This window comes from Geotrypetes seraphini, chromosome 2 (genome assembly GCF_902459505.1).
Source record: "Geotrypetes seraphini chromosome 2, aGeoSer1.1, whole genome shotgun sequence".
NCBI classification, from domain to species: domain Eukaryota; kingdom Metazoa; phylum Chordata; class Amphibia; order Gymnophiona; family Dermophiidae; genus Geotrypetes; species Geotrypetes seraphini.
The window spans coordinates 224,319,553-224,346,335 of record NC_047085.1 but is presented as its reverse complement, the minus strand read 5'-3'; the positions used below and the strand labels follow the sequence as shown (position 1 = coordinate 224,346,335).

The 26,783-nt window shown below is 42.7% G+C and overlaps 1 protein-coding gene across 3 annotated transcripts in view; it reads left to right on the top strand.

Annotated features, from left to right (window-relative positions):
- The window catches only part of CDH20 (cadherin 20), a 281,754-nt gene that overhangs the window by 139,306 nt on the left and 115,665 nt on the right, over positions 1-26,783 (top strand). For 2 of the 3 annotated variants that reach the window (XM_033935021.1, XM_033935020.1), the window contains exons 2-3: positions 15,233-15,607; positions 18,028-18,322. In XM_033935021.1, coding sequence (XP_033790912.1) covers positions 15,233-15,607; positions 18,028-18,322 — 670 coding nt within the window. Of the gene's footprint in view, positions 1-7,830; positions 7,901-15,232; positions 15,608-18,027; positions 18,323-26,783 lie in introns of those variants that run through there. The other variant, XM_033935023.1, reaches the window with a different exon arrangement.

The following is a 26,783-nucleotide window of genomic DNA, read 5'->3' as shown; positions in this document are numbered from 1 at the left end:
TCACCGCTAAGGGTGAGCAACCTTGAAAGAGACCTGGGAGTGATGGTGAACACAACATTGAAGGCGTCGGCGCAGTGCACCACAGCCTCAAGGAAAGCGAACAGAATGTTGGGTATCATTAAGAAAGGTATCACGACCAGGACGAAGGAAGTCATCTTGCCACTGTATCGTGCAATGGTGCACTGTATCGTGCACCTGGAGTACTGCGTCCAGTACTGATCGCCGTACCTCAAGAAGGATATGGCGGTACTTGAGAGAGTCCAGAGAAGAGCAACTAAGCTAATAAAGGGTATGGGGGACCTCTCATATACTGACAGACTGAAAAAGCTGGGGCTTTTCTCGCTGGAAAAGCGACGACTTAGAGGAGACATGATAGAAACCTTCAAGATCATGAAGGGCATAGAAAAAGTGGACAGGGACAGATTTTTCAAACTATGGGGACCACAAGTACAAGGGGGCACTCGGAGAAATTGAGAGGAGAAAGGTTTAGAACAAATGCCAGGAAGTTCTTTTTCACCCAGAGGGTGGTGGATACATGGAACGCGCTACCGGAGGATGTGATAAGCAGAAGCACGCTACAGGGCTTCAAAAAAGGTCTGGACAGGTACCTGGAGGAAAAAGGGATGGAGGGGTACAGATAAGAGTAGAGGTAAGGTTATAGGGATAGGATTAGAGGTAATTTGAAAAATTAGTCAGAGACCACTGTTCAGGCAGTGGGTCTGATGGGCTGCCATGGGAGCGGACCGCTGGGCGAGATGGACCTCTGGTCTGACTCAGCGGAGGCAACTTCTTATGTTCTTATCATGCAAAGCCTGCTGGGATCTGTCCATGCACCCTGAGGGAACAGTGGTGCTAAAAAAGGACAGGTCCCAAGCAGAAAGCTGAGAAGAAGAGATGCTCTTTCAGGAGTCAGATAATCCTCAAGGGGAAGAATGTTGGTCTCTAACCTAATCCTTGGTGGGTAGCCTGCCCAATAGACTTTGGGGGTGACTAGGAGGTTACCCCAGGGTTGATGTTGGTCAGGAAAACCAGAGGCATGAGTGACATGGCTGTCCTCAAGGAGAGTAGCTGAGGGACAGGAAGTTCTCAGGAAAAGCCCACAGAGAGAGACTGCCTGGGAGATCAGAAGAGTCCTCAGTACATGTGTCCAGGAAAATATACCTGAGAGATTGGAGATGTGAAATAAGGAGTAGCCAGAGGTCCTGATAGAGCCTGGAGCCCAGGAAGGGGCTCAGGCTTGATGACTGATGGTGGAACTCATTAATTTTCCAAAGAGTGGTGGACCCAAGAGGCCAGGGAGTATAGGGACTGGTGGTGGCTCCACAAGAAGAGCCAGCAGGAAGGTGAAGTTCAAGGCTGAGGGGTTGGGGGAGGGGGGTCTGGCAAGCAACCAGTGGAGGGACCGGCAAGTCTGGTGGCAACCAGCGAAGAGACTGGTGATGACACTGGAAGCTGCCAGAGGAGCCCAAGAGTAATCAGCCTGACAAATGATCAACTGGTGGAGGTGGTGGTGACCATCGGAGAGACCAGTAATGGTACCAAGAGCTGCTGGAAGACCTGGAGGGCCAATGAAGGGTCAGGAGATGACCTGGAAGAACTTGAAGATGATGGAGTCCAGGGGGGACCCGGAGAAGACCAGTGGAGCTAGAGAGACCTGGTCATGTGTAATATGAGAACAAAGTGTGTTTGAATAACTGTGTTGTGTTTGTTCCAACTGAGTCTGGTGGTAGCAGGATGGAAGAACAAAGGTGCCTGAGGACAGATGTGTGATGGGTGTTGACCACTGAGACCATCACATGTTTGAGGAGCTGCTGAAAAGTTCTCAGCCCAACCCAAAAGAGAATGAGTGGAGTGGAGGAGTGGCCTAATGGTTAGGGCTGCAGCCTCAGCACCCGGAGATCTCAGCCAGGTTCAAGGTCAGTGCTGCTTCTTGTGACCCTGAGCAAGTCACTTAACACTCCATTGTCCCAGGTACGTTAGTCAGATTGTGAGTCCACAAGGACCGACAGGGAGAAATACTTGAGTACCTGAATGTAAACCACTAAGGTTATAAGTGGTCTATAAATTCTAAAATAAATAAATAAAAATTTGAAACCTGGTATTCTAACTATTGTACTACTCCTCTGATCCATGTCTATTTTTTTTAGCTCTGTCCTGGTTCAGCAGAAAACATGCCCAGGCAGTGCCCCCTTGCCATATGCACATTTTTCAGTTTTAGAAGTGTATATACTTACTTTGTAAAATTGGGATTCAGATGGTATGCACATACAGTGTATACCTCCAAAAGCTGGATTATGCACATCTAAAACACAATTGGGTCTTCTATAATGACTGTTTTGGTGTGCACAGTGTTTACAAATTCCTTTCTGTTTACAAATTATGTTAGGGCTACGATCTCCGTGCTTTTCTTTCCATTCTAGTTCCAAATATGTTGAAACAAATGGATAAGAAGCTTTAGAATGATATAATAAGTGTGTATACTCTAGAACACAACCTTGTTTATAAGAAAACACATGGTCATTGTATTTAGCTTCCATACGTAAATTAGAAGAACGAAGGATAAATGACTACTTATCAGTTGTATGACTCCTCTAGGTATACACTACAGAGTACCTAGTATTTGTTGACCTTTATTGCTATGCATCAATTGAACTAATGCAACAACCACACTGTTTTTTTATTCAACTAGAAATCTCAATTTTGGTGTTCTTCTCAACATCTTTGGTTGCCATATGTTGTCGTCAAAGTTGTCAAACTATGTGTGCAATCTTATCGTTAGTCATGAAAACAGCATGCCCCCATCACTGATGTCCGCAACATGATTCTGCAGTGGCTGTATCAAATCTATTTCTACGCTGCATTGTCAACACTCTGAATTGGTCTTGTTCTTCAGTTCCCTCCATTTTGCTAGCTGAAAAGGAAAAAGACCAGATAAGGCCCAGTCTGATTTGTTCTGGCAATTATTGGAAAGTTCCTACTGTGAAGGAAACTATTGCCAACCGGTGTGGAAAGCCATCTAGCCATATAATCGCCAAACAATGGGAGACCCTTCTCTTCTATGTGTGTATCCAAGCATGAGTGGACATATTGGCTGATGTGCTGGCTCATTTGAACCCTAAAGAGGGAAATGAAAGAGGGGAATCTAGAGAAAGAACAGAAGAAAAGGACAATTAAGTGAAAACAGATTGAAGCATTGTTTTGACATCGCAGCCTGATAAATTGTGACATTGTTCCGTGGGTCTGAATGCTAGCCGAATATTTCCTTAAGATAAAGGTGACTAACAACAAGATTGATTCTGGAAGATGAATTTAATGATGAGTTGTTTGGAGGCAGGAATAAAGCAGGACCTCTATTCATCTTTCTCTTGCCTGTAGTGAGAAAGCATAAATTAAGTCATGATGAAATTGTTTGGATTTTGTGACATGTGAAGGGTAATTGTAAACTCGGCCAACTGCATTTGTATGCCATGCGCACTGTTGCCTCTAAGCAAGTGTATCGGAAAGTGTGGTCCACAGCGGATGCCAGGTGTGCCCCCAGACGCTGGTAAGGAGGAGAGACTCTGGTGCCGCCTAACTGCTTACAGGATATGCCTCTCGCGGCAAAGTGACAGGTTCACGGAGGGTCTCTGTGCATGAGCGGACGTCGACGTGGTGACATTACACATGCGTGTGACATTGTATCGATGTCCACACACTTCTGGATGCCTTCTGGCCAGGGCATTGGGTTTAGTGTACCGCGGCGCTGAAAAGTTTGCGGAACACTGTTCTAAGCTAAGCAGAAATCTTCTACCTAAAGTCCTGACAGCAGGGTTGGGGGGGGGCACTGTTTCACAGCTTGGTGGTTGCTGCTCGTGCCAGGAACCTGGAGAAGTTTTAAAGGTACATGTTTGATATTTATCCTAGATAAATGACTGAGAATCAAGAGGATATGGGGGTGGGGAAGGAGGGCAGGAATGGCTCAGTGTTAGAGCTGTTACCAGACATCCAGATTTCCACGGGGGTCCGGATGGCTTTTCAAAACCCGGCACTTTGTCCGGGTTTTGAAAAGCCCCCTCTCAATCGCGTCGGGCAAGAGGCAATCTGCGCATGTGCAGATTGCCTCCTACTCGACCAAAGCAGGCAGCAGGGGATGGAGCTAGGGCGGGACTGTGGTTGAGTCTAAGGTGTCCGGATTTTACAATTGTAAAAATCTGGCAACCCTAGTCTCAGGTTGCAAGATCAAATCACAGTACTGGCAAGTGTTTAGAAAAGGATATCTATGAATCTATTTTCTACATGTTTAAACAAGAAAGTGTTATTTACATTATTATTTGTAGCACTATAGCTACACTGATACCAGTAACATATACTTACAGCATAAGGGAAGGAGGAAAGCCTGTTATATCTTCTTGCAATCTTTCCCAAGCCCTTCTGTATTGAAGATATGTCCTCCTCTGGCCTGGGGAGGAAGAGCCTGTCCAGCAACCTGGGCTGCCTCCTGCATACCCATCTTACAACATATAATTGTAATTTAAAAATCACCATTCTGATGACATCATGATGCTAAAACGTGATTACATCATTAAATGCCGCTAGGACATCCATGCGATGCCTAAAGATGATGCTACAAAGCATGCCTAAACAGCACATAAAAACACTCCATTCTGTATAGACGTGCTTAAATTTGCTGAGCACCGCTGAGTGCGATTCTCTATTGTGCATCTAAGCTTAATAGAATCATGCTCAGCGTTGTGCTGCTGGTCGTCTAAACACCTAACTTTTAGACGTCCTTTACAGAATTTGCTCCCATGGGGTGCAAGGGGATATCCACCGATGGATCAAACACTGGTTGGCAGGCAGGAAACAGAGGGTTGGAGTAAAGGGCCAATACTCAGACTGGCAATGGGTCACGAGCGGAGTTCCACAGGGGTCGGTGCTGGGACCTATATTGTTCAATATATTTATTGACGATCTGGAGACGGGGACGAAATGTGAGGTTATCAAATTTGCTGATGACACCAAACTCTGCAGCAGGGTTAGGACCACGGAAGACTGCGAAGACCTGCAAAGGGACCTAACGAGACTGGAAGACTGGGCAAATAAGTGGCAAATGAGTTTTAACGTAGAGAAATGCAAGGTCATGCATGTAGGGAAAAAGAACCCGATGTTCAGCTACAAAATGGGGGGAACACGGCTAGGGGTGAGTAACCTTGAAAGGGACCTGGGGGTGATGGTCGACTCATCACTGAAACCATCGGCGCAGTGTGCGACAGCCTCAAAGAAAGCAAACAGAATGCTGGGCATCATCAAAAAGGGTATCGCGACCCGGATGAAGGAAGTCATCATGCCGCTGTATCGCGCAATGGTGCGCCCGCACCTGGAGTACTGTGTTCAATACTGGTCGCCGTACCTCAAGAAGGACATGGCGGTATTCGAGGGAGTGCAGAGGAGGGCGACTAAGCTGATAAAAGGTATGGAAAATTTTCCATACGCTGACAGGTTAAAAACACTGGGGCTGTTCTCCCTGGAGAAGAGGAGACTTAGAGGGGACATGATAGAAACCTTCAAAATCCTAAAGAGCATAGAGAAAGTGAATAAGGACAGGTTCTTCAAACTGTGGGGAGCCACAAGCACTAGGGGTCACTCGGAGAAATTGAAAGGGGACAGGTTTAGAACAAATGCTAGGAAGTTCTTTTTTACCCAGAGGGTGGTGGACACATGGAACGCGCTTCCGGAGAATGTGATAGGCCAGAACTCTGTACAGGGGTTCAAGGAGGGTTTGGATAGGTTCCTGGAGGATAAGGGGATAGAGGGGTACAGATAGAACTTGAGGTAGGTTATAGAAGTGGTCAGTAACCACTTCACAGGTCGCGGACCTGATGGGCCGCCGCGGGAGCGGACCGCTGGGCAGAATGGACCTCTGGTCTGACCAGTGGAGGCAACTTCTTATGTTCTTATATACACACATTCTTGTCAGTGCAAGCTCTTGTACATAAGAATGGCCATACTGGATCAATGGTCCATCTAGCCCAGTATCTGGTTTTCATAGTCACAGGTGTCTGGCAGGAACCCAAATAGTAGCAATATTCCATGCCTCCAATCCATGGCAAGCAGCAAGTTTTCCCATGTCTGTTTCAATAGCAGACTCTGAATTTTTCCTCCAGGAACTTGTCCAAATCTTTATTTACACCCAGCTATGCTAACCACTGTTACCACATCCTCTGATAACGAATTCCAGAGCTTTACTATTCTTTGAATGGACAAATATTTCCTTTTATTTTCAAAGTATTTCCATGTAATTTCATTGAGTGTCCCCTGGTCTTTGTACTTTTTGAAACAGTGAAAAATTGATTAATTTTTACCCATTCAACACCACTCAGGAGTTTGTAGGTCTCAAATCATATCTCCCCTCAGGATTCATAAAAGCCTAAATTCCTTGTGCAAAAGAGACTTTACCCACAGAAAAAAGTCTTTCTAAAATCAACTCCTTAATAGATATGAATCCATTATGTAACTTGATTGAAAAAGAAACCCAGAAGTGAAAGAATTATATTACCTTATCTAAAAAGAGCAAAAAGTTATTTAAAAGTCACTCTAATAATGTCACTGACAAGTGAATGCTTTTAATCAGACATGAACAATAGTTGATTTTTTTAACCTACAGTTTTCTATACTTTATTATTGAATAAAATGGAGAAAAAAGGAGAATGTTACTTTAAATTCTTGTTCCAGGATTTTTTGACGAGCAACTGCATTTCTTCATTTTCAGTGCTTAATTCCAGAATCATAATTGTTCTTGTCATCTGACATTATCTCTATTATTACTGTAAAAACAGATGCAAATACAAATGTCACAGCTTAATTCAAAGTGACAGTATTTCTTAGAGGTCATTCTACATATTTCAAAGGTACTTCATATGATAAAAAAAATTCTTATTTTATACAGTATCGATCAAAGTATTTAAATGAAAGCTGTAATTAGTGCTCTTTAAAAGTCAATGCAGTGCATTTTATATTCTAGCGGGTGGCTAAATTCTGCTCTGAACTAAGGAGGTATAAATTCTCTTCTCCACCAGGCTAGTGGGACAATATAAAAGGGGGGGAAAAATTAAGAAATAAAATATCCCTTCAAACAATTAAAAATGCAAGTAATAACCCCACTGAGATTAGTTTTTTCCACAATTAGTAGTGAGGTTGTTTCAGCATCAGTCACCTGGGGTGAATTTTATAAACTGCTTGCTGACTGTTAGTAATAACAGATTTCTAAGGGAGTATTCATGAGTTTACAATCCTTTGAATGGGCAGTTTAGCCGCAGCTGCTGTATTTATTTACTATAGAGGCTCACCAATATTAAAAGAAAGAGTGATCTAATTAGCTTTTCCATAGCCTCCAATGTACTGTTGATCTTAAAAAAAGACTTTATTTTCATGCTATGAGTGAATACCTAAATTTCATAGAATAGCTGCACATTTTGACACAGTTCTATTGATTTATAGGCTGGGCGAAATATTAATGAATTGGAAATTCAATAATCACTGCTGTTTGCTTACCGCATTTTATTTGTCTACATCTTTCTGAGCATGAAATACCAATGATTATCCCCGCTCTTATTTAAATCTTCCCATTGAATGATTTTTGCATAGCTCGCTCTATGCGTTGCTTCTGGGATTCAGAGTTCAGTGCTTCAAGGGCTGGAACAAAAGGTCTTAGACTATAGTCTGCAGTGATAGGCTTGGGATGATGTCTGCTCCTGTAAGTGTTCACGTTCTTTTCTCTGGGGTGGGGGTCTTGAAACAGCAGTGCGCATAAAAGAAGAGCTTCTGTAGTGTTGAAAGACACAACTTGCCTGTAGGGCATAGGAAGTAGGCAAAGTAGGTTGCACCTCAATGGGAGTGAATAATCAAGAAGTGAAACATCAAGGTAGGTTGCAATGATTTTTCTTGTAGCATAATACATGTTGTCTTCACGTGCACTTCTCAGCAGAGAGCAGAGAGGATGTGAATACTTTCCACTGGCAAAAGAAAGTTATTAATGAAACAGGGTCTTCAGGGAATAGAGGTTTCTAGAGTCTGAACAACGCAGTCTCCGAATGACATTGTGAAGAATTGCTGAACTAGGATTCACTTGTTAATTTTAACACTATTACTGCAGGTTACAAATTTAATTGTGAGACTATCTGAAGATAAAACGCTTGTACTTGGTACAAAACAGCATGAGTTGTTAACATATGGAAAATTGGTTTGCAACTATAATGAAATGAAAATGTGACCCTAACCCAGTGCGTGCCAAACATATAATTGAAAAGTTGATTCATAGCATTTGTAAGAAATGTTCTAAAGGGCTTCTTCCTCTGCAAGCAAATTCTGGTTTAGAAATTAAGCCAGCATGTCACCTTGATAGCCTCTACTCTGACTGCTGTTTACAAATACATTATGTTGGCAGATTTACAGCACACTGAAATCCACTCTGGATTATGAATGATTTCTTTTTCCCTCTCTGCAATTTAAAGATGCCTTGCCTCCTATGTATTATTTATTTATTTAAAAAAATGTATATGCCTCATATCCTGCAATTCTATGCGGGAGTACAATAAAGCACCCCAATAAAAAAAATAACAAATCACAACCTTCTCATGCAAAACATATTGCAATAAAACAACAAAATAACAATAATACAAAATAATTAGCAAAAGCACCATGTGCTTTTGAAGAACTCGGGCATTTTCCCTATCTGTCATGGTGGGCTCACAATCTATCTAACGTACCTGAGGCAGTAGAGGATTAAGTGACCTGCCCAGGGTCACAGGGAGCAGTGTGGCGTTTGAACCCACCACCTGAGGGTACTAAGGCTATAGCTCTAACCACTATACCACACTCTCCTCCAGGATGGGCTGGGGATGGCTTTGATGGAAACTTCCAGTAATCTGAAATGTGAGGACAGTGCCGGGCAGACTTCTACAGTCTGTGAACCGAAAATGGCAAAGGGGTTGATTCTATAAGTTTCATTTGAAACGACAGGCACCTAGAAAAATGACAAGGCGCTGGTAATGTAGGCCAGGGTTTGAAAGGCCTACATTTCTGTCACCTAGGTTCATCATAGAATCGCACCTTAGTCCCTAAACATGCCTACTTAGATATCATTATGCGCCGCTAAGCATCCAGGTGTCAGCCACCGGTCCTGGGAGGTGCCTAGTGGTGCCTAAGGTTTTTTGTTCTTTAATTGGCTTTTAATGGCGTGATCAATTATTGTGTCACTTAAAGCCAATTAAAACAATAAAGTTAGGTGCTGGCAGGTGTGATCTAGGCACCTGCAGATGCCTAAATTTAGGTGGCCCTAGAATTTCCCTCAAAATGGATTGGATAGACTAGGGTGGGCTTCGACAACAACTTTATTAGTTGTAACCTAAGGACAGTGCTGGACAGATATCTAAGGTCTCTGTCCCGGAAATATCAAATACAATTTAATCTATAAAATACTAGACGTGAATCACTTGTTTACTCTTTCCAAAAATATTAGGTCTAGGGGGCTACTAAGTAGTAGATTCCAAACAAATAGGAGAAAATATTTCTTTGCTCTGAGTGTAATTAAACTTTGGAATTCATTGCTAGAGAATGTGGTGAAAGCATTTAGCTTAGCAGGGTTTAAAAAAAGTGTTTGGACCATTTCCTAACACAGAAGTCCATAAACCATTACAGTGGAACCTGCTTAATTGTATAGCTGCCGTGCAAGCTCTGCTTATGCAGTTAACTGGAACATATGTTAAAGCGTATTGCGGCAGGGACAATTCTGGGGACTCTGAATTTCCTAAGGAAGAGCCTATGACAGAGAAAGTAGTCCCTGCCACAGTGCAAAACCCCAGATACAGTAAGCCAGTGCCCAAACCCAGGGCTTGTAACCCTGACCCAGTTAAGTCAAGGCGAGCACAAAAAAGAGGGTTTAATAATGCTCCAGGCTATTTATCCTTTCAAGAGAAAGCTACTGGGGAAATGGACAAGGGCCAGAATTCCCAAACCACCAATGAAAGCTTTAAGAAAAAGGCTAACATAGGAAAAGGAACACATTCTAGTACTCAGCAGGCTGTTTTAGACAAAACTAGCCTTAGATTCCCCCAACCAACCAGGGGATCTTGTTCACCTAAGGGTGGGGGTAGGGGTGATTAAACAGCTCATGGCAGAGACATGGCAGAAGCCTCATGCCACATTGGGATGTTGTCGGGGGTGGTGGATTCTGTAACCGGTGGTGTTTTTGACAGACACCGGTTACAGAATCCAGCTTTTAGGCGAAGGGCTGGCTCCTCCTTCGCCTAAAAGCTCTTGTTTTGGGCATTTGGGAGTTAGGCTTTTTTTAGGTTGATTATATGGTGTTAGTGTAGACGTAGTGGTAGTATGTGCATTTAAACAGCTGAACGTAGAGGCAGGCCATTATCAAAGAAAACCTCCTTTTGGACGTTTTTTTTGATAATGGACAATTTCCCTGCTTCTACTTTCAACATTTAAGGCCTTAGGCCAAAAGGGGACTTAGACTTTTTTTTTTAATTATGCCCCTCCACGCGTTTTAGCATGCGTTAAGCATGCGCTAAACGCTAACGCGTGCATGTTAGTCTATGGATGCATTAGCGCATATTTAGTGCGTGCTAAAACGCATAGCGCACCTGAGTAAAATGGGGTTAGTTGCTGTATTAAGAGATACCTAATTGAAAATCAAAACCAAATCATAAAAAGAAATTAAAATATACTTAAACTAAAATAATTAATTTTTTGTTATTTATTTATGAGTGACATCCATAGCAGCCCTGCCTGGCTACTAGCATTAAGGATGCACAGACATCTCTAGTAATGCATGTGTTAATTTACAGTTAAGGAATGTTATTTATATATATATATATATATATATATCCCTTTTATGAAGCCGTGTTAGTGTTTTTAGCATCGGTGGCTGTGATAAAAACTTCACTCATAGGAATTCTATGACCATTGGAGTATACTTTCACAAATATACCATTAGAATGCTTTAATGGATGCTATGGTTGTGCCATGTTAAGAGTTTTATGTATTCTGAATTGTGCTTTTATTAAAAGGGATCACTTAATTTGTTTATTGAAACGGGGTGATTCTGAATGCTGGCTCTAAGTCTGAAATTAAGAAGAAATAAGCATGTTGGGGTGGTTATTTTTTTTTTTTAATACGTGGTGGCTTTTCGGAATCCTCTGCCAAGGTAAGGCTTGTAAACCACTCGAAAGTAGATTCCATATGTCAGGCTGCCTTTTGTACGGCGTGAGCAATCTCTTGATGGTTCTATAGTAGACCACCAGCTACTAAGAGAGCACAAAGGTCTTCACGGGTCTTTAATTGAACCAAAAGATGCATTTGTAAGTGCTCAATGTTTTCAAACAATGTCTTAGACCCAGGAGTAAGAGAGATGGATAGCCCAGGCAACAAAACTTTTAACCAGATATTCATCACAAAAAAAGCAACTGGTGAGAAAGGAGTTCATTCTGTAAAACTTTGGAAACCACAGTGGAGCTGGCCAGAAACTATTATCATAAGAAGCCAGTTGTAGGTGGGAAATTGGGTTTTCCTCGCTTACTAGCTGCACTGTCTATTTGAATATTAAAACTGTCTTATTTCCTCAAAGTACAAAAAGTTAGAAATGCAAATCTAGACTCGGAGAAATAACTTTTTGCACAATGTGTCGAGCATAAGCTCAAACCTATTTGTAGTAGTATTTATTTATTTATTTATTTATTTATTTTATTTCTTATATACCGCTATACCATGAGGTTCAAAGCGGTTTACAATGAAGATAGATTAAAGATACCTTAAAATAAAATAAATAAAAATGGTACTTCGGATTTCCCTAGCTGTCCCGAAGGCTCACAATCTAGCTAAAGTACCTGAGAAAACAATAAATAAAAATAAATGAAATGAAATAAAGTAAATTCCAGTCAGACAATAGGATCTGATGTTAGAAGTTCATATTTAGGTGGAGACTGGATGACTCAATGCAAAAGTCTCCTCTAGGTCACTGGTTCAAAAGCAGTTCAGGTCAGGAGGGACCTGAACAAAGTAGCCTGTGTGATGTGATTTCACGATCTCAGTCCAGTTCAGGGGGTCACTGCAAATGAGTTCACAAAATAGCCCCCATCAGATATCTACAAAATCTGTACTCTCTGCTATACACTTCGCTGGCAGTTTGTGGTAACAGGGACAGAGTCACACTTTGCGCTGCCTGAGAATTTGAACAGCTTAATATTCAAAAAGTTCAAAGCTTTGGGCCCCTGTCACAAAGCCACGGTAGCAAGTTCCGGCACTGCAAATGCGATGACGTCCGTAGGATTTGAACGGGCTACGCCACATTTTGCCACGTAGAACTCGCTACCGTGACTTTGTGAAAGTGGCCCTATATTTGTTGCCATATTTAAATGCACTTGGACTTAAATGGAAGAAGGAGCAGTGTAAAATAAATTTCATGCAAGGCCATTTTGACCTCATTTTGAGCATATTCAGCCCAGTTTCATAGTTCTTTTGCATTTAATCATTTAATGATATATATCATTTATATATGTGAAATTTTAACATCACTTAAAACCTAAAAAGAGCTGAATTCTTTACTTTTACTGCACCTATATTTGAAAATCTAATTCATATTTAAAAAATGAAATGTATGACCAGAAAAGAAAAAATTCCAAATTACTGGAGTTTGCGTCAAAGTCCTGTCCAGCCCATCTTAAACCGAATTGCCATATATGGTATACAGACCTTGCAAGTCTGCCCAGTTAGCCTTAGTTCTTCACAGCTGGAGTTACTAAGCACCATTTGACACATCAAGCATGCATGCAACCATTTAAGTTTTGGGTTTTGTACCATTCGTTCTCTAATTAGATCTCCTCTGTGTTCATGTATATGCATTTCAGTCATGTATATGTGTATGTTGACATGGACACATAAATGACCATCTTCCGGCTATGTGCCATTCTGCAAGTGTGCACCAATATTTGATGGCACATACGTTGCAAGTGGGAATTCATAAGGGGTGGAGATTTGGACAGAGAATTGTTCTGCATGTACATCATAAAATATTTTGTGACTCTAGCTAAGTCACTTAACCCTCCATTGCCCCAGATTCAAAATAAGTACCTGTATATATAATATGTAAAGCACTTTGATTGTCGTATTCCCTTTACCCCTTAATGTATGCATTCTTTAACCATCTAGGTGTGATCATTTACACTTTATCTCTGGTGTAAGTAATCATGTCTAAACTATAAGTATTTTTTTGACTTATTATACTAGTATTTTATAAACAAAAGTACGGTAGGCGACTACTTTTCTATAGACTGCAACTAGGCATATTTTTGTCACCTGAAAACAGGTACCCCCATTATAGAATTGCCCTCTTTCAGGGCACTTCTATAAACGGTGTCTATTTTTAGGTGCCAAGGTGGCACCTACTTGGAGCTCATTCTCTAAAAGAAAGTAGATGCCTATGTTCATGTACAGATTTCCAAGAAATGTGCATAGTGTAAATGACTAGGATGCTGGGATTTACAAGCATACATGCCACATAACTGTAGGTCGTTGCTTACAGAATATCCTGAAAGGGGCAGAATTTGGGGCAGGATCAAACGTTATACAGACGACAGCAATATTTAGCCACATTACGTATAACTTATGTATTATATGACCCCCCCCCCCCTGAAAAATGAAGGCAGATAGACCATATGGCCCAAATAGTCTGCCTATCCAAACCATCTACTATCCTTTCCTCTCCCTAAGAGATCCAGTGTACTTGTCCCATGCTTTCTTGAATTCAAATACATCTCTACTGGGAGGCCATTCCAAGCGTTCATCACCCTCTCTGTGAAAAAGTATTTTCTGAGGTTGCTTCTGAGTCTATCCTATGTCCAGAGAGACACATTTTTGCCACATTTTAAACATCTCTATCATATCTCCCTTCTCCCACCTTTTCTCCAAAGTATACATATTGATATCTTTAAATTTGTTCTTATATGTTTAACGAGGAATCTCTGCATGTAGAAACTTTAGGAATAACTTATATAAATAAGCTATCCATAAACAGCTAGGTGGGCATTTTTAGCATTCATAGCTGAATGCATAACTTGGCTGAAGTTTTGCATAAACCTATTTGGAAAAATTATGCATATAACTTTATGCAATCAAAAGCCAGGTGGTTATTTGCTTCATTATAAATGGGTCTTATTGAGTGGGGACTTTTATCTGTTTTGCATCAGTGGTGAATGTCTATTTTTATAGACTGATTTATCCTCTATAGATTTCAGTGAATATTTAATACACAGTATACATGATCTTTTGTGAATCGCATAGAACTTAGCAGTATTTGCGGTCTACAAGTGAGTTTTATGTTATGTTATTCTTTCCATCTAAACAGCACTTGCTGAGTATTCTTAATGGGTATATTTGATCCTATTAAAAAATATCTGAAATATATAATGGGGATAACTCTGGAAAACCAAAGCCCTTACAAAATCAAATATTGGGAGGTTCTCAGACTGAAATCCAATACACAACGCCAAAGAAGATGGGTTGAGTGTTTTGACAGAGTGACTTGAGTGTGATGCCACCTCATTAAGACCAACAAAACAGTAAATGAAAGCCCACTAGAATCTGTGGTCCAGACTGAGGTCACTAACTAATCTCACTTCATGACAACAAAGGATCCTTGACTGATGGGAAATTGTTCTTCAATGGAGGCTGACATTCCTCTTCCCCCTCTACCCCCCACAAGTCTTTTAGCCTTAAGAGGAGAAATTTGTTAGCTTGACTCACTTTGACATCTCACAATAGCGTGTGACCGTCAGCATTTTGAAACTCTGTGTGGCGTGGATGATTAACCGACCGTTCAAATCCTAGAAATGTCACATTAGTACCAGTGATAAGTTCCTCTGAGAGCAGGCAACCAAGTGTGAAACCGCTTTCAAGAAATGATTTAATTCAGAAATGACTTATAGTTGTTTACCAATAAACTCTGAACTTTATAATAAATTGATAATGTAAGCATGTCACAACAAAAAAGTTTTTTTTCTATTAAGAAACAAGAAATATAAATTGCCAATTTGGAATTATGAAGGAATTGATATAATTTATCTAAGCAACTCATTTATTCTTTGCAGTGTTTTGAAAGACCTTCATATAAATTTTATTACTTTAGTCTGACAAACAAAACTTCTACTTACACATTTTTTTCTGGTTTTTTTTTTTTTTAACTTTGCAGGATACCATCATCAAAAGAGCTGTCAATTCAACTCTCTCTTCCTATCATAAAAGCTTAAGCCTTGTCATTTTTTTTTTTTTAATATTTAGACCCCATACCAGTTCCTGTGATAATATTATAATATTTAAAAAAATGTTGTGGACTGTAAGTAGGCTCCAGAGTGGAAAGAGCTGGTTTAGACTTTGCTTCTCTCTGTATTCCTTGATGGATCTGACAGCCACACTGTCTGAAAATCCCAAACCTCTCTCCGAAGCCTCAGAAGACAACCTGCTGGATACTCTGTTTCAGCATCACAGGCTAAAGCGAAGTTGGGTATGGAACCAGTTCTTTGTTCTAGAGGAATACACAGGCACGGATCCTTTATACGTTGGCAAGGTAAGAGCACAGATCAAAATAAAAAACAAATGCGCAAGTCACTGGAAACAGAATAAAGTTATTTTGGCAGTCGATGTTCCACAAAATATGATTTGCTGTGCTGCCTTCCCTATCATATCACAGCAGGGTACAAAAATAAATTTCAAAAGGTAGAAAGGGACTATAGCTTCCTCAGCTTTAGCAGCAGATGAATCTAAGCAGTAAATTAAACTAAACTAAAACTTAACCTTTATATACCAGGTCTTCAACCAAAAGGAAGCTCAAGCAGTTAATAAATTTTTTTAAAAATAAATTAAACTGAAATACAAGAGTTAGGGCACTTTTATGAAGGTGCGCTAAGCGTTTTAGTGCACACAACGGATTAGCCGAAAATCTACCGCTTGTTCAAAAGGAGGCGGTAGCGGCTAGCGCGTGCGGCAATTTAGTGCGCGCTATTCTGCGCGTTAAGGCCCTGGCGCGGCTTTGTAAAAGGAGCCCTTAGTTTTTAGAAGTTTACGGAAGAGTTGGAAGGAACTGGGACACCTCAAAATTAGGGGAAGTTCATTCCACAGTTGGGGAAATTTAAACGCCAGAGAGCTGCTAAAATTCTTAACTCCTTGAATTCCTTTCCTAGAAGGGAAGAGAAAGTTTAAAATCGATGAATGCCTCTCGCATATGAAAATCTATAAACATTCCATAGCAGAGGAACAAGAGGAGCAAAGATACCATGTAAAATCTTAAAAACAATACATAAACACTTAAACTGAATTCTAAAATAAACCGGGAGCAAAGGAGTCACATGGTCGAATTTGCTCTTTCCATAGATCAACTTTGCGGCGGTATTCTGAATCAATTGTAGTCTTTGAAGGCAGTTCTTAGTGATGCCAAGATAAATGGCGTTGCAATAATCTAACCGGGATAATATAATAGATTGGACCAAAACAGTGGTTTGTGTCCATCTGCCAGCAGGTGGAGATAGAGAGTACTGACTTGCACTCTGTCCTATTGGATGGTACTTCTGGCAAAAACCAGGATATATTGGGGCCGAAATTCAGGGCTATTTAGCCAGATGGAATGGCTCCTGGCCAGCTAACTAACCTACATTAGCTATCCGCCAATATTCAGCAGAAGATAGCCAGCTAGTTCCTGCTGACTCTCCTGGTCAACAGCTAGCCCAGTTATCACCTGTGTTGCACGACATAGCTTATAAGCACCAATATTCATTGACTGACCAGATAAGTCTAGAGGCCAGATACACCTGCCTAAATAGCAGGACTATCTTTGACTGCTCTGACTTATCGGTCAGTCAATGAATATCAGCTTGGCTGGCTGTGGGGCTGACTTTCAAAAAAAGAAAAAGGTCCATAAAGGGGCAGATCGACATTTTTCTTGCCAAACCCTTCCAACTTGCTATTTTCAAAACCTATATTCTAAATGGCCATCTATGCTGTTCATCAGTAGTTCATCTAAATCTCAAGGAGGCATGTTACCTCCTAATTACAAGGGAGAGAACATTGTGAAGCCTCCATATATGTGCTTTGGGGCAATCCTGTAATCTAGCTGTTAACATTTTACATGTGCATTATGAGTGTAAATGTTTAGTATACTAACATTCAAGCACATATGTGTGCTTTATACATGTAAATACCAGCATGCTTCCATGTGCTTTTTGTAACTTACACAGCGCATATTTGCAACGGGAGCTTATAGACTCTTAAGGACTCTCTGTAACCCTTTGATAAATTTCTCTGGGGTTGTGTGAAGTGAGTGTTTCTCCAACCTACCACTGGACATAAATAAATGTATTTATGTGCTACCTTGAAATCACTGACTCGCTCTGTTGTTGTTATCTATACTATAATGAAACAGACACATCGAAATTCCCCTGTAGAATAGGCTTCCTGTTTTAGAATTGTAGCCTTTATGGATTAAACAGCTACCATTTTACTATTAATGTGGTTGTGCCACACTAATTTCACAGCCGCGGCTGGAGGGGTGCTGCAGAAGGAGAGGTGAAGAGAAGGAGCAGAGGCGCTGACTGGCTGACTACAAGACGTGCCTCTCGCCGCAAGAGGCACATCCTGTAAGTAGTCAGCCAGTGCCTCTCTTCCTTGCCGGCATCTAGAATCTGCAGGTACACACTAGTGTGCTGTGGCACACAATTTGCGATAAACTGGCCTAGACTATAAGATTGGGCCGTTCATCCTGCACTGTTCTATGCATATTATCTGATAGCAAGGTTATAGAATAATATTTTGTAAAGCACAGGGACTTCAGCACGTAACCATAATTTATGAAAGCCTACAAAGAAATTTTCCGAGTATCGAACTGGGGCTTGCTGTAGTTTAAAGGATCTGGTTCTATCTGCTGTATATCAGTTTTGTAAAGGCATTTAAGGGTACTATCATCTGAATATGTTTTATTACATTTTTTTTTTCCAGCTTCATTCAGATATGGATAAGGGAGATGGATCAATCAAATACATTCTGTCTGGTGATGGGGCTGGCACCATGTTTACAATCGACGACACCACTGGTGACATTCATGCTATTCAGAGACTCGATCGAGAAGAAAGGTCTCAGTATACCTTAAGGGCCCAGGCCCTAGACAGAAGAACTGGTAGACCAATGGAACCAGAGTCGGAGTTCATCATCAAAATCCAAGACATCAATGACAACGAGCCCAAGTTCCTTAACGGCCCCTATGCTGCTTCAGTGCCAGAAATGTCACCAGTTGGTAAACTATTCTATTCTATTGTCTTTCTTCTATAGTGCTTCTTTCTGTGAGCAAGGGCCCTAAAACTGTTATGAACCCTTTAATTGGCAGATGGTGAGAACGGCTGCTTTAAGAAACTTGATGATAAATGAGAGCAACACTGCCAAGTAAAAGGCATTTGGAGATGCAGATCTCCCATAAGAGCCGTAGATGACATGCTGCTTCTGAGCAGCAATGCCAAATAAAGGGTTAATGCATTCTTACACTTGAATGAAAAGTAGCTGATTTGGAATCCCTAGGGCAGGTAATGTTATGACTCACACAAATTATACCAGTTTTCCATGGATAATATACAGTACATGCTTTCCTTTCAAGGTCTGGCCCATAGAAGGTACATACAGTGGAACCTTGGTTTATGAACATAATTCGTTCCAGAAGCATGCTCGTAAACCAAATTACTCATATATCAAAGCGAGTTTCCCCATAGGAAGTAAGGGAAACTCGCTTGATATGTTGCCATCCATCTCCACCCCCCGAGGCCAGCGGCACTGTTTCCCCCCACCCCCCGAGAACTGGCATCACTCCCTTCTTGCACGAACTGCCCGAACAGCATTCAGCCTTACCCCCCATCTGGCACCGGCACGCAGCCCACAGGACGAGCCGGTGCAAGAAGTTCCTGCCTCTTGCCTGGGCCTTGAGAATCTGCGTATGCTCAAGGCCTTCTGGTTCTCACTCTCTCCGAGGTTCGTGTTGGGGGGGCGTTCGCGAGCGGAGGGGAGTGATGCCAGTTCTGGGGGGGATGCTTGCAAATCGAGTCGACGCTTGGTTTGCGAGACAAGATTTGCAAGTATGTTTTTTTTGTTTTGTTTTGGTTGGGTTTTTTTTGCTTAATCATTTTTATTAGAAAGGATTCAACAAGATAACAGGAACAACACTGATACCAAAAGTGCAAATACAAAAATTCAAATATAAACAGCAAGTTATATACAAGAACTTCATCCTCTGTAGAAGTCCACAGAGATGGTACAGTTACAGTAGAGCATCAGAGGGAAACTAGCCTCTCCCGGCAGACTAAAACAAAGAAATATCTGGTACAGAGGGACAAAATACAGACAATTCCTGCTACACAAGTGATGTGGAGAGGTACAAAGCCCCCAAAATCCTCTTAGAGGGGGTAGGTAAACACAAATAGTCATCATCCCATGGTACCCTGTCAGCCCCTAGCAATTTTAAATATTTATTATATGAAAAAACAGCCAAGCGAAGCAACTCCCCATACAGGGGGCTGCCTGTCACTACACTCAACACCAACCAACCATACCAACAAACACACCACAGCCACACACCCCATTCAATCTCCCCCTTCCCCCCCCCATACCGTGCAACCAGAGGTAGCTACAGGAACACCTTCCATAAAGCCTTATAGGCCAGCATCTCTGGATTTAAAGAGTGCTTATGACTGAGCTCAAAGCGAGCTAGATCCGACATCTGACCGAGCCAACTGTCCTGTGGTATAGCCCCCTCCTGCGTCCAGTGAAGCAATATGGTTCGCTTGACCACCAAGAAAGTCAAGTATATAAAGCATCGCTGAGGCTCTGATAGTCCCTGATCTTCCAGCAAGATTTGATCGCCCAAAAACAACATTTTATAATCCCACTCCAAATCTTTCTTCAAGACCAGTTGAAGCTGCGCAAAAGACGTGTTCCACAAAGTAAGTTGAGGACATTCCATGAAGGAGTGTAAAAGTGTCCCAGGGCTTCCCCTACATGTACTACACAATGCATCAGCCCACAGGCCCATCCGAGCCCCCAGCTGCTTAGTAATATAGACTCTGGAGAACTTTGAATTGGGTTTCCTGCCAAGCCGCGGATTTCATGAAGACCTGTAAAACGTGAAAAAGCTCCTGGAAGGCTTCCAGTGTATAGGAAACGGAAAGATCACAATTCCACTGATCTCGCAACAGAGATAGAAGGCCCTTTGAGTGAACAGTACTGGCCACCTTATACCAGACAGAGAGCGAACCCATCGATGCAGGTATGCGCAAGAGATATTCATCCAGGGGCCATACAATCACGCCGTCCCATGCTTCTGTGAAAGGCTAAAGAAATAATGCTGTGCTTGCAAATAAGCAAAAAAGTGATTGTTCGGTATAGCCCAACATTCCTTGAAATGCTCAAACGATGCGAATGCGCCCATCCCGTCATCTATCATCTAATAGAGGGTACAGGCGCCACGAGAAGCCCAAGTCACAAAGGGACTACGTCCCAGACCCGATGGAAAAGCAGGGTTACCCGTCAGCTGCAAGAACGGGGATGTCAAGGGTGTTTTTTCTTGTACTCTATGTCACCACCGCCACGCCAAACAAAAGGGTTTCAAAAACCGTAGCTTAGAGGACAAGTCCCCATCCCACCCCCACCCCAGTGTCACGGGGAGAGTGCAAAAGGTTCAGAAATATGTATGGAGCGCACCAGTCATTCAACCACCCTGGAGGGGGAAAAACGAGCAGATCCGGAAACTCAATCATGGATAAAGCGCAGAAGAGCCGCCGCATTATAGGCTCTAATATCAGGTAGACCAAGATCACCATGCCCTTTAGGGAGGGTCAGCTTAGCATAACCAATGCGAGCCGAACGAGAGCGCCACAAAAAGGTGGTAAAGACAGAACGAAGTTTGCCAATGTCACGTTGCAAAATCCAGAAGGGCACCGTCTGTAATGGATAGAGAATTTTAGGTAAAAAGATCATCTTAATGAGAGCAGCCCGTCCAAAAAGGGATAGGGGGAGAGCCCTCCAAGTATCGCAAAGAAGTCTAATCTTCTCAATGGCGTCCAGGATATTAGCCTTGTAAAGAACCCGGGGGTCAGGGTGTAGGTATATACCTAGGTACCTCATTGGTTTATTCACCGGCGGTATGGGCAGATGGGCATGCCAAGGCTCCCATCCAAGTCCCTTGAGAGGCATCACCTCTGATTTTTCGCAATTTACCTGGAGGCCCGAGATGACACTGAAATTCGCCACCAAGCAAAGAGCTATCGGTAAATGGATGGGAGACTGATCGAGAAAAAGTAAGATATCATCAGCAAACAGAGTGAGACGGCACTTGGTACGCCCCACCTGGATCCCTCGCAATTCAGTGCTGGCTCAGATCTTAATGGCCAAGGGCTCCAAGGCCAAGACAAACAGGAGCGGCGAAAGGGGACACCCCTGGCGTGTCCCCCGGCATAGTTCAAAGGAGGACGAAAGGCCTCCATTAATAAGAAGTCGGGCCTGGGGTTTGGTATAGAGACTCTCGAACCAGTGCACAAAGTTCCCAGTCACTCCATATTCCGGCAGCACCTAAAACAAATACTGCCACGATATACTGTCAAAGGTCTTCTCCATATCTAAGCCAACTATCGCCGAAGTACCGCCATACCCTCTGCAGTCATGCATGGCCGATAATGCCTTGATCAGGTTCATAGAGGCATAACAGTGAGGAACAAACCCCACCTGATCTCCGACCACAAGTTGCGGTAGAAAGAGATTTAACCAGGCCGCTAAAATCAAGGCTAATAACATAACATCTTGATTCAATAAAGAAATAGGTCTGTAAGAGCCGACCTGGGTGGGATCCTTCCCTGGCTTAGGGAGTAAGCTAATATGGGCCAAATTGTTTCGAGGACCCGTCGATCTAATGGATAAATAATGGAAATAAGCCTCCAAAGGCTGAACCAAGATATCAGACAAAAGTTTGTAATACTCTGGGCCATAGCCATCCAGTCCCGGAGATTTAGCAAGATGCAGTTTCTTTATCTCCAAGCGTATCTCATCTGCCGAAATGGGCGCATTCAACTGCGCCACCTGACTCTCTGAAAGTCTCGGGATGGGAAGGTCCCGAAAAAAACGATCCCTCTCCTCTGTAAAGTCTCGCCTGGCATAAAGGGACTTATAAAAATCTACAAATTGGTCCCGAATTTGGGACTCCTGAGTAAAACACACTCCCTGCTTATTCCGCACTAGTCGGATAAGTTGTTTTTTCCGGTAGGGATGAACTAAAGTGTCCAGAAGCTTACCCGCCCTGTTCCCCCATTGATAAATTGATAAATCCTTCAATTCGACCTCTCTGCTGCCTTTGACGTTGTCCACCATGACATTCTAATCTTCCTACTCTCCGAGATAGGCATTAGTTCTACAGTCCTTGACTGGTTCTCGAACTTCTTACGTTCTCGCTCTTACACCGTCACCAAACATGGTTCCTCTTCCTCCCCATGGAAACCGACTTGTGGAGTCCCACAAGGCTCCCCCCTTTCTCCCATCCTCTTCAACATTTATATGTCCTCCCTGAATCTTCTCCACCTATCCCCCCTAGAAACACTCTACACTTACGCCGACGATATCCTGGTCCTCATCGAGACCGACGCGAACCTCACCAATCTCGCAGCTAACATTTCTTCTTGCATAACCAAACTTCAATCCTGGGCTCACACTGTACAAATGAAATTGAACGAGTCCAAAACTAAACTACTTTGGCTCGGCCCTAAACTTGATCAATTACCCACTTCCATCCCACTGCCCACAGGCTCCTCTCTACAGCTGGAATTCTCTAGCAAAGTTCTGGGCATCACCATAGATTCATCATTATCCTTCAACGACCACCTCAACTCCCTGATAAAAAAATGCTTTTGCAGCCTTCACATGCTGAGGAAAGTGAGATCCTGCTTCCACCAAAAACACTTTGCCGTCCTCGTACAATCCATTATCCTCTCCAGATTGGATTATTGCAATTCCATTTACCTAAGCTTAACAAAGAAAAGCCTCCACAGACTCCAACTAATCCAGAACACCGCGGCCAAACTTATCTTCTCAAAAAGTAAATTTGACCATGTCACACCGCTCCTATCCAAACTCCACTGGCTTCCCGTTATTTCCAGGGTCTACTTTAAATGTGCCTGCCTAACCTTCAAGATCCTCCACGGTATCCTTCCTCCTTTTATCCCTCTATCCTGGAATTCCTCAAATCCAACCTCCACTAGATCCACTCAAAAATTAAAACTATCCTACCCCTCCTTAAAAGGCATCTCCCTTGTTGGTAAACTTGGCTCTTCCCTCCCTTTCAGAATCACTCAGCTCTGGAACAGTCTCCCTTCCCCTCTCCGCAATTTGAGCCCCCTTCTACCATTCCGTAAGCATCTGAAGACCTGGCTCTTCTCCAGAACGTAACCCCGTCCCGCTCCTGGCACTCTCACACCAACCTCTCTTCTCTCATACTTATATAATTCCACTGGAGTTCCGTTCCTTCCCTAACCATGTAAACCGTGTCGAGCTCCATCTGCGGAGATGATGCGGTATATAAACCCAAGATTTAGATTAGATTAGATTAGATTAGATAAAGTCAAAATTTCTGATAATAAATGTTGTCGCGGGCTCTCTGATCAAGGATTGCATTAATTTGGAGACGAAGAGACTTAATTTGCTGAAGCTCAGCCTCATCCAAACTAGAGTGGTGACACCGTCGCAGAATGGTCAATTTCTGCGAGAGGGTCAGGAGCTCTGCCCCCTTTCGCTTGTGTTTGGTTGTGACATATTGAATGATATGCCCCTGCATAACCGCCATAGAGGCCTCCCAAAAGATCTCCGGGTACACATCCAAGTTGCTATTGTGAGAGTTGTATTCGAGCCAGTGAGCTCTAAGATAGGTATGGAAATCCTTATCACCATGCAGGGCGGCCGGGAAATGCCAGGAGTGCTCTTCCCAATGGTCCATAAACCCCAATGCCATTACCACCACTGAATGGTCTGATAACGGCATATCTTCAATAGTGACGTTATTGACCTGAGAAAAAAGTGATAATCCAGGCGCGAGTACATATTGTGGGGGTGGGAGAAAAGCGTAAATTCATGTTCGAACTGATGAAGCGTTCTCCACGTGTCTACCAGCTCCAAATGACTACAGAGAAAATTTATCCCCCTTTGATCTTGGTTGCGGAGCCGCGGCTTGGTAGTAGAACAGTCCAAAGCAAGGTCTGCCGTGATATTAAAATCCCCACTAACAACCAGCTGGTAAGTGGGATATTGTGTTAGTATTCCCAGAAGCCCCGAAAAATATTTGTGGCTATAAGTATTGGGGGGCATATAAATGACAAAAGAGGAAGTGGTACCCCCATAATTCCCCCAAGAGGAGGATGTAGCGACCCTCCTTATCCTGAATAATCTTATGAACATGAAGGGGTAGTTGTTTATAGACTAAAATAGTGACCCCCCCCCCGTTGCCTACTATTGTAGGCGGAGTAGCCCACTTCGCCTAACCAGTCTCTGTGCAGTTTCTCATGTTCAGAAGCAGTAAGATGAGTTTCTTGAAGATACGCAATATCAATGCGGTGCTGCTTAAGCCATGTAAGAATTTTCTTACTTTTCACAGGTGAGTGGATGCCATCCACATTGAAAGTGGCCACATGGAGATTAACCATAACTGCTAAGTAAAAAAAGCCACCAGCACTCCCATAGGATAACCCAATCAAAACAGACTGGAGTCCGAGCCCCCCAGCTAGGCCCAGCTCCAGAAGGCAATGCCACAAAGATAGGTACATGCCCTACAGCTCCTCCGGTCGCACATCTGCCAAGCGATCCCCCCTACCCTCGCCCTCCCCAAACACCACCCCACATTCAACCACAGCTATACTACACACAGACATCCTCCTCCCCCACCCTCCACCCCCCGCACAGAAAGCCGTCCCCCAAACAGCCACCTCCCCCAATGTAGACGTACCTCCATGCACTCGAACCACCCGTTCACCCCTCCCTTCCCCCTTACACAAGAAAAGAGAACAAAACAGGTGGAATGCACCTAGGCATATACTAGCCTAAGAGGTAGCCAAATCCCAGTTAACCGCTACACACAAAGCCACAAGAGTGACTGGAGATAGAAGAGGAGATCCAATTAGTGGCCCTCCCGAGACCCCCCTTCAGCCCTAACCCCCGCTCCACCCTCCACGCTCCCGCTCAGTAGTGAAACTAAGAGTCCTCCCCTCCAGCATTCATCCTGGGGGGCTACCCCAACCCCTAAAGGAGGGAGCAACCCCAGCATCAGGAGCCGAGAGCAAAGGAAGATCAGCCCCAGCGCAAAGATACAGATGTCTGATAAGAGAAAGAAAGAAAGGGGGTACCTGATGTCTAAAACAGGATCACCTCCCCCACAGGTGCAAGGCTAGGGAGGCTCACATGATACAACAACTGGCACAATCCCCCACACAAAACAATATACATGTAAACGGAGGTCCAAAACCAAACCCAACAACTGCCAAAGGGCCAGGCCCGACACCAGTTCCCCATTGTCTCAGCGTAGAGTAGAGGTAAAGAAAGAGGAAGAGAGAGATCCCTCTCCGAAAGGATAGAAAGAAGCTAAGACTACAACAGGAGACAAGGGTGACCCATGCCAGAGACACACAATCCTCCCTCCGGTCCCAGCACAAAAGGGGAAAAAAATTCAACAGCTCCGGAAACAAAGAGCAGAAAGTAGGTTAAGAATCAACAAGGAATAGAGCAAAAGGATAAAGAAAATTTAATTTAATTTATTTCTTATATTTTATTTTATTTAATTCTTATATACCGCTATACCGTGAGGTTCAAAGCGGTTTACAAAAAAGATGCATTAAAGATACAATAAAATAAATAAATAAAGATAGGTACTTGGAAGTTCCCTTACTGTCCCGAAGGCTCACAATCTAGCTAAAGTACCTGAGAAATCTAAATCTAAACCTTAGGTTTGTATACCGCATCATCTCTACATTCGTAAAGCTCGACACGGTTAACAAGAGTTAGGGTAGAAAGGAACTCCAGTGGAGGGATGAGGCAAAATGATGAGAAAATTTAGAGGACTAGAATAACCAGAGAGGGAGGAGGAGTTACATTTTTGAGAATAACCAGGTTTTCAGATGTTTACGGAAGAGTTGGAGGGAGCTCAGATTCCTAAGAGGAGAAAGCAATTTATGAATAGTAAAGATATAAAATATAAAGACAGAGGTAGAGATAGAAATAGATATGAATATTCCAACAAGTATTGAATAAATAAGTTAAGTTAGAATTTAAAAATAATAAGAAAATAAATAAAAATAGAGATAAAAAATTAGAATAAAGAAAATATAAAATAAAATATATTCCAAAAAGCATTAAGATCTGATGTTAGATGATCATAAAGATTACATGCCAAAGAGAAAAAATGCTGGTATGCTCCTTGAGGCCTGAAGTATGAAACTCAGACCCCCCCCCCCCCCCCACCATAATTCAGCACTAAGGTTTCACAGGTTGTTATAATTATGCCTAAAAGCAGTCTTGACAGTTGACTCAAAGTCAAAGTAATGCCAAAATGCAGGCTAGTCAAATTGGATTGAAGGCTATGCAGACCTGTCATTTAGATCAGAAGTACGGCAAAACCACAAGCAGGCAAGTTGTAAGGATCAGGAGTTCTCTGAAACAGTCTAACAACCGCCACAATCAGCTCTGTGTAT